The sequence below is a fragment of the Eptesicus fuscus genome, chromosome 12 (genome assembly GCF_027574615.1).
Source record: "Eptesicus fuscus isolate TK198812 chromosome 12, DD_ASM_mEF_20220401, whole genome shotgun sequence".
Lineage (NCBI taxonomy): Eukaryota > Metazoa > Chordata > Mammalia > Chiroptera > Vespertilionidae > Eptesicus > Eptesicus fuscus.
The window spans coordinates 4,384,882-4,398,399 of NC_072484.1; the positions used below are offsets into that span (position 1 = coordinate 4,384,882).

The 13,518-nt window shown below is 41.3% G+C and overlaps 1 protein-coding gene across 2 annotated transcripts in view; it reads right to left on the reverse strand.

Annotated features, from left to right (window-relative positions):
- The window catches only part of VAPB (VAMP associated protein B and C), a 59,348-nt gene that overhangs the window by 14,240 nt on the left and 31,590 nt on the right, over positions 1–13,518 (reverse strand). For both annotated transcript variants that reach the window (XM_054723800.1, XM_008141210.3), the window contains exon 2: positions 7,336–7,488. In XM_054723800.1, the coding sequence (XP_054579775.1) occupies positions 7,336–7,488 (153 nt within the window). The remainder of the gene's footprint in view (positions 1–7,335; positions 7,489–13,518) is intronic.

The window sequence follows — 13,518 nt, forward strand, 5'->3', positions numbered from 1 at the left end:
CTTTCAGCTCCGTACATGCAAATTGTGACAGAAATTATGTACTTTTACCCTGACAGGCTATAAAAGAGCCTCCCATTAACTTAATTTATTTCACTTGAATACCAGAGACACTGATGATAAAACCCTCTTAAATGAACCATCTATCCTACTTTTAAAATGTATCTGCTGATACTACATTAAAAAGAAGCCTGTTACCAGGAGACAGCTTGGAGACCCGGTCACCACTCACCCACATTAACACTTTATGATATGATGTCTGCCGTACTACAGATCGCAACAGTGGGATCCTGTTAAAAAAAAGGCCTTTGGGATCATAAAACATTGGATCAATAAGACCAGACCTTCTTCAAAAGAAAGAAATGTAGAATATGTGCTACTTAATGCACAAGTGACACACAGACCTCAGAGAAATGATGACTTGATTAAATGCAGCATTACAGCTTCCTATGAGAACCCAAGCACGTCACAGATCATTTTCATCTGCACCACAATGGTAACAGCTAATGAATAAAAGTCTAACAAGCACCACAGCGTGCGCTTTATTATTTTTTAATCTCAGAATCTTATCTTCAAAATGTCTCTTCTCATTTTACATGACCCATCTCAGCTCAGGCCTCTACTGACATCTGGATTCTCCCCGTCAGAGATCTAGGCAGTTTCTCTCCCAACCAGGTTACTCTAGTTATACACCCTATAACCTCTACAAATGTTACCTCCCCCTAAACACCCTAGTCACCACCATGATATTCCTCAAATCAAAACCTCCCATTGTGCAGGCAAAGACAATCAATTCAACTCTTCAGTCTGGTTCTCCCCAGATCTCCTGGTACGACCCTACAGCAGGCCCCTGCCGGCCCAACATGTGTGCACATTGTGTTGCCTCTACCCCCATACCCAAAGATTCTGTTATTACCAGTCAGTTTCCTCCTATCATTGACCCTGACTGGCATGTCCCCCTGCCCAACTCACATCTCAATAAACCACACCTTTCAGAGTTAAACCCACTACTCACACTGTAAGGAAGGGTCGCAAGCTTCAGCATGCATCAGAACCACCTGGACTGCTTGCTGGCAGGACCCCACCTCCAAAATTTCTGATTCAACAGGTCTGGAGTGGGACTGGGAACATGCATTTCTAACAAGTTCCCAGCAGATGCTGACTCTGCCGGTCCAGGGACCACACCCGGAGAACAAAGGCCACACAGCACCTCCTGACACTGCAGCTCCTGCTGGAATGCCACCTCACAACCTCATTCCCACAGCAGGCATTATTCTGTAAGTGGACATTGTTTGATGCTCAGACTCCTAAGCTCCTTTCTTACAGGTCTGCCTTTCCTACTTGGTCAGACCAAGCACAGGACTTTATGTTTTGATGTTTACATGCTGGGTATTAATCTGCATTTTCCACTGGTTCATGGAGGTGCACCATCTTCCCTTCAACTTTCCAAGCACTCCTCTATGTGGCTCCCTCTGGAAATCTCCTTAGGGCAGCACAACGACCTTCAATCAGCCAGCTTCTCCTCTCTCCTACTACCTGGAGCTGCTCACTATCCTACCCACTGTCTAAGGCACAGTTTCCGGTCTCCTGGTCACCAATGTCCCTTTTCCTTTTCCCTTTCCTATATACCGAAAGACTGTTCTCTACCAAACTGCATTCATGGTGTAATAATGAAGTCACTGCTGCACTGTTTTAAAGTAATCAGAGACAAACCATAGCTCATGATCAGCTTAAGATAACTAGTGTTACCACAATGAGGCAATATAATTCTAGCCAAAGGTGAAGCTGCTCAACATTTTGGTTACAATGTGTTCCCTATCATGAGTAAATTTATTATTTCCTTTAGGATTCTCAAAGTTTTGAAAACATCACTACGTTCCCTTCTGCCTATCCAGGGACCTATGGATGGAACTATGAGTCTAGCAGGTAAATAATTAATTTATCTATTTATAAATAAGTTAACACTGAATTGTCTTTGTGTCTTTTCTAGTTCAGGCTAGCCTGTCTTAGATAACCAACTTCTCATAGTCTAATTTATTTGTGCAGAGATGAATACAAATGTGCCCAGTGTCACTGGAAAATAACATGTGGCGTATGCAGGCACTGGTCAGAGAACAAGGCTCACTCCTTTTTTATAAATATTTTTTAAATATACATCTTCCCCAAACCTCCAGCATTATTTCCTGTCTCCCATAACACTGTACAGTAGACTCTAACAGCCTCTCCCTGGGCACTCCTGCACTGTGAGCATGAGCACCCACTGTGCCCTATCTTAGTAAAACCTATAAACCAGGTCTCTTACAATGGTCAAGTGGAACATGAAGAACGGTCTGCCTGATGCTTAAGGAAGTCCAGGCCCCTCTGTCATTTACGAACTCTCCCTACTTGCTCTCTGTAGTGCTACTTCCAGCCCCCACTGTGGCCGCCTCTCATAGCCCTTTCCATTCACTCTGGACCGTCAATTCTTCCTAAGAAACTTAAATATTACAGCAAACTTTAAAAAAATATTTACAAGCACAATTAGGCTGAATTTTTGTTGGTAATTTCCTTTTTTTTATAAATCTAGAATCTCATGTGGGTGAAAAAGATTAAAGATACCTTTTACATATGAATGTGAGTTGTTCTTATCTAAAAGTAATAAACCTGGTTCATGAAAACCATTTATAAAATGTTTCTCTTATCAGAGACTTCAATTCCAAAACAAATGAGCAAACGAACAAGAACATGGCTGTGCAGATGTCCAAACCCCACAAATGTATCAGCATGAGACAGACAACGCCTGACTTCTTCCTCTGGGGCAGTGCAACTGCACTCTGGTGCTGGTCACCTACAAGCTGCAGCCAAGGTTGGCTGGTCCAGGGCAAGCCAACAGCTCCATCACGCTGAGTCAGCAAACTCTTAAAAGAATTAATTACCAATTGTGATGCTACCCAATTACATTAATTGACCAATGTTTCCATCCAAGAAGAGTTGCTGATATTCATTGTCTGTCCTCAGGATTTTACTGGAAGAACTTTATGCTTTAAATGTGACTGATATAAGTGCTGAAAAGGGCTATCTGTCAGGAATGAATACTGCTCCTGGATTCTTTGAATTATAATTTAAATGACATATTCAGACACTAGGAGATTTGTGTGTGTTTGTCTCTCAACCATTTCCAGTTCCCAGGGTATACTTAGTAAAGTGTATCTGTACCTAAATACTGGTAACTTTAATGACTCTTCCCAGTGCCCCTCCTAACACAGAGAGATTTTGCATTTCTAATTTGCTTGGTACACAGGCAACCAATGTGCATAATTGAACTGCAAATGGAAGTGTGCTTGCTACTTTAGTGAAATTAGAATTCAGTGAAGGTTATAAAAATATTAAACTTAATATCATATTACAGGAAGCGTAAGTATTTTTGATGGGCCCATAATTTTACCACTTCACCTGCTGTATCCGCTGGCAAACATGGTTTGGAATATTAATGGAAAACTCCCTCATTATTAAACTGCAGTATTAAAAAAATCCACAACCATTAACAGCTTACCACAAAGACATTTTCAGAAATTATCTACCTTAAAAATATTTTCCCATTAGACAGTTCAGAAAATAGATTTAATTTTGTAAAGCTAGAACAAATGGGAAGACCCCCCACTGCTTCAAACACTTCATTAATTCAAAAAGTTCTATTTTCCTTGCATTTAAAATCTCGGGGGGTTGGGGGGATCCAAATCCTCTTCTCCGATCTCCATTTAAGTGTGCCTATCTTGCTGAGGTCCAGAGTTGAATTCAAAACCATCTCTAGTAGATGGTGTGTATCAGAGAACAAGGGGCCAAAATCATGGCCTTCTGGTCAATTAATGGAAACAGCAAAACACCTGCCACCCTCCTACCCCCTTACAATGCCTCACCCAACAGGCATGGACCCCTGCAGGGGCTACTATAAGAATGAGATGAGATGAGTACCTCTGTAAAGTGTAAATGAAAGAATTCAAATCAGAGGCCCGTGTGGACAGCTCCAAAACACCCCTTGGGATGCCCCCACATTTCTACCTACTGGCACAAAAAAGTTTAGATTATGCCTATCTCCACCCATAACTTTACCACTTAAGTTTATAAAACAAAGTTGGTGGATTTTTTAAAGGACCTAATAAGTGATTTGCCATCTTATAAAGAAAATAGCATAAAAGGTCAGAATCTGGACTTCTGACTAAAAAAGTAAGGTCCCTTGAATATTGGTTTTCTAAAAGCTGAGAAGAGCCTCACAGGTTGTGTCTGAAAAACATCTGACAGCTAGAAATTCTTGCTCTCACATCACAACCTGGTTCGGGGGCCTTCAAAACCTCAGTCGCTCTGGCCAGCTCCACGCTCCATGCTCTATGCTCTGTTTCCCTGCCCGCTCCCCTCTCCAGGAGTGATTTACAACCTTCCCTAACAGCTACACATCCCACAGTTTTTCAGATGAGGGAGACAAGTCCTGTAGACCACGTCCTCTTCAGGTATGCTGTGCCGTTCTGCGTGGTAGGCAGGGCAGTCCTGGCAGTATTTTTAAGTTGATTCAATGGCCACCTTTCTATAGATTATATCTGAAAATTTTAGAAGCTTTTCACTATAAAACAAATGAAGAATATAGAAAGAAGAAAAATACAAATTTCTTATTGAAATTAGAAAAAGTCAAAAAATTAATGAAATGGAATTAGTTTATTTCTTAAAAAGCAATTCAAGAATGTACAATCCAGCTACAACAAACTAGCCAGTTTACATCAAGGCTAGTGGAATCCCTCCCTTGTACCATGCCCACAGTTAAGGCAGCATGGTAAATACTCTGTGAGGCAGATACTACTCTCCATGTTACAAATGAGAAAACCGCAACCTAGAGAGGTTGATTGATTGGCCAGAGATCAAGCTACAAGTTACACAGCAGAACTGGGCTTGCTATTCAGGTTTCCAGACCTCAAATAAATCTTTGAGTAGAGCGGGTGAGACCAAGCTTGGCTACACGTGCACCTGGGAGAAGGGAAGGTTGACCTTTGGATGTTTCTTGAGGATGTTTTCTCCCCCAAAGAAACCCAAAAACACCACATATTCGCCAAGATGTCACTGTGTAGCTGCACTCAGGACCCATAGAAAAGTGCAGTGCTTTTATCTCAAGACATGAATGTCTGATTAATGATACAGTAGCCCCTCAGCACATGAAATTGCAATAAACGGGTGTCAGCCTCCTGTTGCAGCAGGTGGGGCGGTCCTGGAAATGCACCGACATCTGACCTCACCCACTGGCACCCAATCACTGAGATAAATACACAAACAAAAACCAAGGAGCCCTTTTCCATGTGCAAACATTATCCTTCCCATCTAGAAGGAAAGCTTGCAGACACACAGATAGTTTATTATTCAATTGCTTTTCACCAAGTAAATCACATGCTGAGAAACAGGGCACTTAATATTTGGCATTCAGCTGTAAGTGGGACCTTCCCCTAAAACTGTTGAGGCAGCTTAGAGCCACTGGATCAGGAGCTAAGACACCTGGCTTCAAATACCAGCTCTGCCACTAACCACCCAAGGACTCTAGATCAGCGGTCGCCAACCTTTCAGACCTCCCACCGGTTGGCAACCCTTGCTCTAGAAGACCATGCAGTGATCTGCCAAAGGAAGGCCACACCCACAATGTCTTGGTCTTCCTTAAGCAGGTAATCATAAATCAAAACAAATGCCCAGGTTAGTTATTACTTTAAAAAACATTTCTATGATGGAGAGGGATGGATCTTTCTGAAACACACACACACACACACACACACTTATAACATCAGAAAGAACATCTACACTGTACAACTGCCTGTTGAGACTATTTTATTCAGAAAACCATGTTGCTGCTCCTACAGTTACTGTGAAAATTGGTAATTCTCATCTACTGACAATCTTGCTCAAATTTGATATGGGCACAGAAATTGAGAAAAAAAGTCAATGAAAGAAGGGAATGAAAGATTAGGCTGCCCTTAATTTCAACAGAAAAATGGAAACTCATGTGTTTTTAAACCTGTGGAACCAACCAAGACTACAGAAACACCACTTCCATTCTCCAGGGTGCTACAGTTCAAAGACCTAGGGCTTTAGAGCTAGACAGAATAATCCACACCCTCCTGTTACTTTAGTTTCCTGAGCTCACAGCCAGTAGTGTCTGTCTTGGGGGTGACAGTGCACTCCTCACAGGGCCGAGAACAGAAGTCAGAGGAGATAATGTGTGTGCGGGCCCAGAGTGTTGGACAACCCCAGTAAATGTGGGCTCCTACTCTCCTGACTTCTCCTGGATAATAAGAAGCTGACTCAAGAGTCCGGATCAGGCTTTGCAGCCTCAGAGAGAAGTGCACAGGGGGACAGCTGGTGTGGGCGCACCATAATGAGAGAGACCGATGGATGCAGGGAATAAGAGCTTGCAGAAATGATCAGATAATGAAACACCTCATATCTTTCCAAAGAAGTGAATCATTTTCTTTCAGGTGTCAAGTGAATAGCCAAATGCATCATAATCAAAATCTGTCATGGAAAAAGCCAGCCAGGTACCCATTTCCAACAAGTAGTGGCCTCTAATGATGCAGAGCCTGCTGTGGCTCTGTCTCCTAAGATACTCAAAGGATAAACACACACGCCCACACAGCTCCTCACAAACACAAAGGCATCCTTGGATCAAAGTTCTAATGAGCTAAAAGTTTATTCCATTTCTAAAATACATTAAAGTCAAACCCATCACTTCTATCTCCTTAATTCTGAAATTCAATTCCCAATTTGGGCACTTTACCAGCATCTTTTCAAAAGTTGGACTTTGGAAAATATATGCCCTCTCAGACAGAAGGGGAAAAACCCATCAGACAGGAACAAAACTCACACCCTGGAATATATTCCAATTTCCTTAGCCCTGTCTCCCTTAGCTTTTCACAATCAGTAAAGTGCAGTTACCAGTCATTGGAAATGACATGAGCTTAATGTCAGAAATCATTTAGCTTAAATAAGAAAATAACTCCATTTAGCTTTCTCCCACAAAGTAAAATTAAGTTTGTTTGGCCCTTTTTTATTTATTGCCGAAGGGCAAATTTCAAGGGAGTGAAAATCAAACTCATTCTGAAGTCTGAAGTTACCACTGCAATTTTCCTCTAAGCATTGAGGCGCAAAGGCTGTAAGCATTAAACTAAAGAGGCATTAATTATGGAAAAACAACAGGTGAGAGGGACCCACTAAGCTTGGAGGGTTGGGGGGAGAAATCTACATCTTATTTTGCTACATTGCAAACACAACCTTTAAAGAGGCTCCAGGGGGCCTCTTTAGTCCACCCTTCCAGCCTCCAATCTCAGGACTTACCAGATACATTAATCGCAGCCCCTGCATCAATGATCCCACTGTTGGGCCTCACGCAGTACCTACGTGGTGCCGTGGTCTTCACTTTGAAACACACGTTTCGGTCTGTTGGGTTGCCAAGCTTTAGGTTGGTGGTGACAACATCAGTGAAGGGACCTACGGAAGGAGAGAGAGAGACTGATTGGGGATCTCAGGAGGAAAGTCCAGAAGACTGATTTAGAGTCTGAGGTTGGGAGGGATAATGGAATATGGTTAAGGGAAGATTTGAGATCCAAAACTATCTCACTATCATAAATAACAGATGAACCGAGGTTAATGCATTAACAGTAGCAGGTAAAATTCACATTTTCTCACCTTGCCACCAGGCATCTAGTGAGCATTCTAACATCCTTCACAACTTTATGATTATCGCTGTTTTACAGATGAGAAAACTGAGGCTTGGGAAGACACATTACTTGTCTACATTTTAACACTAGTTAGTGGTAATTAGGCTCTACAACCAGGCAGCCTGACTCGGAGGCCAGCTCTTAACCTATGTTGAATACTGATTTCCACAATAACAAGAGAAAAGCTCAAGGGGAGAGTGTAAAGGGCCAGACCTGTGCACAGTGATGGTCAATGGTAGAGTGCACAAAGTGGCAGATGTAAGAAAGGCTTTGAGGTGTTAGTGGTCTATAAACAATATAGTGGTACTGCCCTAGAGTCCATGACATCTGGGCTACAGCAAGTTCATAGTCCTGCTGAGCAGCCCACACCTGAAACATCACATTCAGTTTTAACTACCCAGGCTACTGGGAAGATTGAAAGAAAGCTCAGTGCCCTAAGGGTATATTTTATTATTATTTATTCATTTTCTACTTTATTAGATTTTTTAATTAAAAAAGTAAAACATGCTTCTTAAAACAAGTCAAACAATAAAAGATGTATAAAGAGGAAGTTAATAAGCTTTCCCTTGTCCCCTGAGGTAACAATATGGGAGATCTTTCCACATCATCTATGCTCATACAAACAGTACATACATACGCATGCAGGGAGAGAACATTAACAAAAATGGGATCATACTATTCACACTACTCTGAAACTTGCTTTTTTTTTTCCATTTACCAATATACCATGGACATATAACCACTGGGTTTAAGAAGTTAGGTGGGAAGTTTGAACTATGAGAGCTCTTAGGTCCTTTTCAAATTTATATCTTTTCACCATGTAAATCAATAACATCATCTGTGTTTCCTCTAGGCAAGCTCTTTACAAGGATATAGGAGATGGGGTGGGAAGGTGTGTGTGGGTGTGGTTTCATAAACTAACGAATACATAATGATGCTTTGTCAGATGTTCTCTAAGAAGACCCAACCAACACAGACACTTAAATCTATGACTTGACAACTTTTTAATGAGACTATAAGCTTGTGAAGATAAGGATAATACTGTTCCCGGTTTCTCTATCTCTGGCACCGTGCCAGCCATCTAGGAAAGTTTTGTGTGTGTGTGTGTGTGTGTGTGTACACATAGACACAGATATACAGAGATTCCTTCACCAAAGGTGAAACTACCTCATAGATTACCACTAGCAAAATTAAAATCTCAGGCTGCTTTCTCTGCACTAGAGGTGCTCAGGGTATGAAAATTAATCTGGTATGGGCTCAACTTAAATATAAATTAAGAAATCAATAATGATAGAAAGGAAAAAAGGAAGAGAAACTCAATTCCAAAATTAAATAAACTACAGTTGGTTCTACTATAAAGCTTATTTTGAAACCGTGAATTTGTTCCAATGTGATTGATGTGCATATTAGGGGGACAATCTGAGCATAAAATGAATTCCACATTTGCTTATGCGTGATTTTGTCTGCAAGAAACGCTAGGTGAACACAGAAAATTGCACCCTGCTGAACCATGTCACACAGAAATACACACCTCCGACACACCTCAACCACTACCCATGCCTCTGTCCACCTTCTGGGTTAGGAACCATGCCCATCACACCTGGTGATCCCATAGTCCCCTCAATAGCAAGTGACCCTCCTTCCTCAGATGCCCACTTCCATGGGTAAACATCAGGTCTTTTGAGGTAAAGTGCCGTATTTAACTGTAATATTTCTATATTTCCTACCCATTTAATGTGTGTAAAACTGCTACTGCTTTTATTAGTTTCCTCTGTGTGTGTGGTTTTTACTGTGCTATTTATTTACAGAGGATGGTCATTTTTAAGGATGCATGTGTCATTAAAATAGAACCAGCTTGCTATTGGCTAGTGTGGGTAAGTGGTTAGAGCATCAGCTTGCACACCAGAGGGTCTTGGGTTCCATTCCCATCAAGGGCAAGTACCTGGGTTGCAGGTTCGATCCCCAGCCCTGATTGGGGTTGGAGTGTGTGTGGGAGGCAAACAATCAATCTCTCTCTCTCTCTCTCTCTCTCTCTTTCTCTCTCTCTCCCTCCCTCTCCCTCCCCCTCTCTCTAAAAACAGAGAAAATGTCCTCTGGTGAGGATTAAAAAAAAAAGAACCAACTCTACTACTGGTTGTTTTGGGGTTACTTGTACTGAACGCTATTTTCATTTCATGGGCAATGACACCTCCAACAATGAAATGCCTGAAGAGAAGTTGTCTGTTTGTTTACCTTTCCAATAAGTGCTGCCTTCAGCCCTCTCTCTGGGAGTCAGGCTGGAAGCCTGAGAGGGAGGCATTGGGTAAATGCAGTTGTGGCCAGATGTGCGAAAAGCGGAGTCCTTGACAGTGCATCTGACCTACTGACTCCAGCACAAACAACCCTCTCTCTACACTCTAAGTCATCTCCTTATCTATATATATAAAATAGAAATATATATAATAGAGAAATATGCTAATTAACCAGGATGCCGCAATGGGAGGACCGGACAGAAGGAGGTTGCCCGCGCAGCGTCAGGGGCGGAGTGGCAGGGGCCTCCACGCACCTGCGCTGGGGGAGGGCCTGATCAGCAGCGGCCGCGGCTGCTACAGTGCCTGGAGAGCCAGACCAGCGACTCGAGGGTGGGTGGCGCCGTGCGATTTCGAATCACACGCTGGGCTCCTAGTTGCAAAATAAATGCTTACACAGGAGGGCAGGTACCCTGTGGCCCAAGAGGATTCTCAACTACCAGGAGGAAAGCCAGATGCTGACAGCACTCCATCCTTGTATTAAGTTCTTGGCATTAAGGGAGGAACAGGACACATGGTGCTGAGGCAGTGTTTGGGGATTATAGAGGCAGCGGCTCTCTGTGACTTTACCCTTCACCACTCTCCAAAACCTGCAGTCTGACTCATAATGAAGATGGACAAAGTCTGAGCTCCCGTGAAGTCCTCTCTACTTGCTTCGGGTGGAGATCACTTCAGCAATGGTGAAAGAAAAAAAGAATAGCTGAACACAACTCTAGTTTTCTGGGATCAAAGAAAACAAACACATACATGCATTCGCGCCCAAACGACACACAAACCTATACAGGCACTATCACCCCCTACTTACGTTCCCTGGCCCTGCCCTCACTTAAGAATCACCAATCACAAGAATCCATTGGCATAGCTCCAGCTCAAGTAGCCCCACAATGCTGGGGGAAAGGAGAGAAAAACAGGCAAAAATGTGTGTCTACACAAAGACTCACCTGAAAAGGGATATGCTTGCAAATGTAAAGCCTGGGGATAAAAAAAGTATTTACTGACCATTTGAAGGTGAGTTATAAACTACCATGTCTTAAAGCTCTCCAGACATAAGCTTAAAGTTATGAGTTTCAACAAAATTCTGCCTCAGATCAAATGCCAAGAATTCATAATTGCCTACACACAGAACAAAAGAAACAAGATTTTTCTAAGGTGGCTTAAAGTATACTGAGAGCAAAACAAAGGCATGCTAGTAAGATTGTGATGAAATTAAGAACACTTACTTGTTTTCAACTCAATTTCTAGTGTCTCCTCCCCACCTTACTTCATGAAGTTGGGGAGCCTAAATTTTTAAAGTATATTTAAGTCCTTACTTCACATCGGAGACATGTCCTGCCACTTTAAGCAAGATGACATATAATGAAACCAATTTTGCCACAGGCTAATTGATATAAACAAGAGCTCAGTTCCTGAGGCCTCTCATCAACATTATATTGAAACTACCTTGAACAAAACAACGTTAATTGAGGGCCTGCTGTATTTGTTTATCCCTTACATTGACCTTTTCTTCCAAGGTACTCCACAAAAAAATAAACCAATTGTAACTGTAAATACTAAACTGCTTTGGAAATCACCTCAGTTAATTTATTACACAGCAATCTCAATAGTGTTTCAACCTATATGCATCACATAAGAAGTAGTCTAAATTATTAAAAGACAGTATTTGTAGTAATAAGCAGGATAAAATAAATATCCTAGATTTCTCTTCAATACTCAATCCTATTAGGGATTTCTTGGGCTTACATAGGTAATAATTTGTAAAAATCTGGAGGGAAATATACTGAAAATATATGCAAGTGAACAACATCACTGGTAAAATAGCAAAGTCTCATGAGTAAAACTCAAGACATTTTATAAAAAACAGGTCAACCCTTCTCTCCCTACCCCTGGCAATTTACTCTTAAGAATTTTATTGAAAATAAATTCTATTCAATTTGAGTAATTACAGGAAATAAACCATGTTAGTGTTCTCCTTTTCCCCTGTATTAATGAATTAGAATACACAAAAACCTCAATAAAAATGATGTAAAGGCTTATGAACATCACTCAGATTTTTACTAGTCACTTTCATTTCATAAAACTGCCATTTCCATTAAAGCATTATGTAAAAAATGGGACTTTACTATACCAACATGCATATTTATCACCTATGAATTTAAACATTGCTTATAAAGTACAGAGTCAATTTTACAAATGAAATCTCCTTTCAAAATTAGGCTTTTTTTCTTTTAAGAGATGAAAAAGATGATTAGGTATCTCTAGAACCCCAGCACATACTTTTAATCATTTTCTTTCTAATCTTCTATTCCTTATTTCAGATAATGTTTATACAAAACTAGGAACTAAGGACCTAAAATGTGAAATGGGAGGTCAAAAAATGAAACAACATGATTTTGGAAGAAATTAGGACTATTGCTTAAATTTTAATTTTTCTTCTCTTTAACAACTGGACTAATATTCTTTTTATTAGGCATGTTCACCTGTCAAAATTCTTGAGTTTGATAGATGCTCATGAATAGCATTAACTAACTTGAGTTTGAATTCCTGGACATGATCTGAAAGGTTATTTAGATAAAGCTAAACACAGTATAAATTACAGCAGGTCCTCAACACTATTTCGTTATAACGCCTTAAGAACTTAGCTCTTTTTCATACCAATTAGCCCACAGTAAAACTGGTCATTATACATCATTTCACTTAAAAGTCACAAAACCTTTCTGTAATGCCCAGTGTTCAGAATCCCCAAAAACCCCCCAGGAAGGAGCCAAGACCCGCTGTAACTGCAAGAGAACCTTTATTCGTGCTAGCACGAGCTCTCATCTCCAGCGCTCACCGGGGACAAAGAGACTCTCTCTCGCCACCACAAAGGCTTTAAAGGGGGTCTCAAGCAGTGGGCAGGGAGAGTGTTTATGACCCCCATGATTGGTCAGGGGTAGGGTGAGGGGTCCAGTTACACAGGGGCACACTGGGCAGCTTGCCTAAAGTGGACTGAGTCTATCTCTCTACATTCCTATTGGCAGGTACATGCAACTGTTACATTCTTGCAGTCTACAGGGAGGGGCAGCACAGTAATTTGGCTCTATCACTTTCGACTTACTGTATTTCCTACACCTAGCCTTGACTTATTATCATTTTAAAGTATTTTAAGACAGTAAGAGATCTAGAACAGACCTTAGAAAGGAAACAACATACAATGTCAGCACTAATATGCATCACATTAAAAGTGAAAAGAGGAACAGTCAATTTTTCAGTCTTACTTATAAAAATGGAGCCTTAGAATTACAAAGTGCTGGTTTCAAGGTCAAGGAAAGAAGGTCACAATCCAGCAAACTTCTCAACAGTAAGAGTTCAGGTTCCAGATAGTGAAAATTTCATTAAAAATGGCAAGATAGCCCTAACTGGTTTGGCTCAGTGGATAGAGCTTCGGCCTGCAGACTGAAAGGTCCCAGGTTCGATTCCGGTCAAGGGCATGTACCTTGGTTGCGGGCACATCCCCAGTAGGGGGTGTGCAGGAG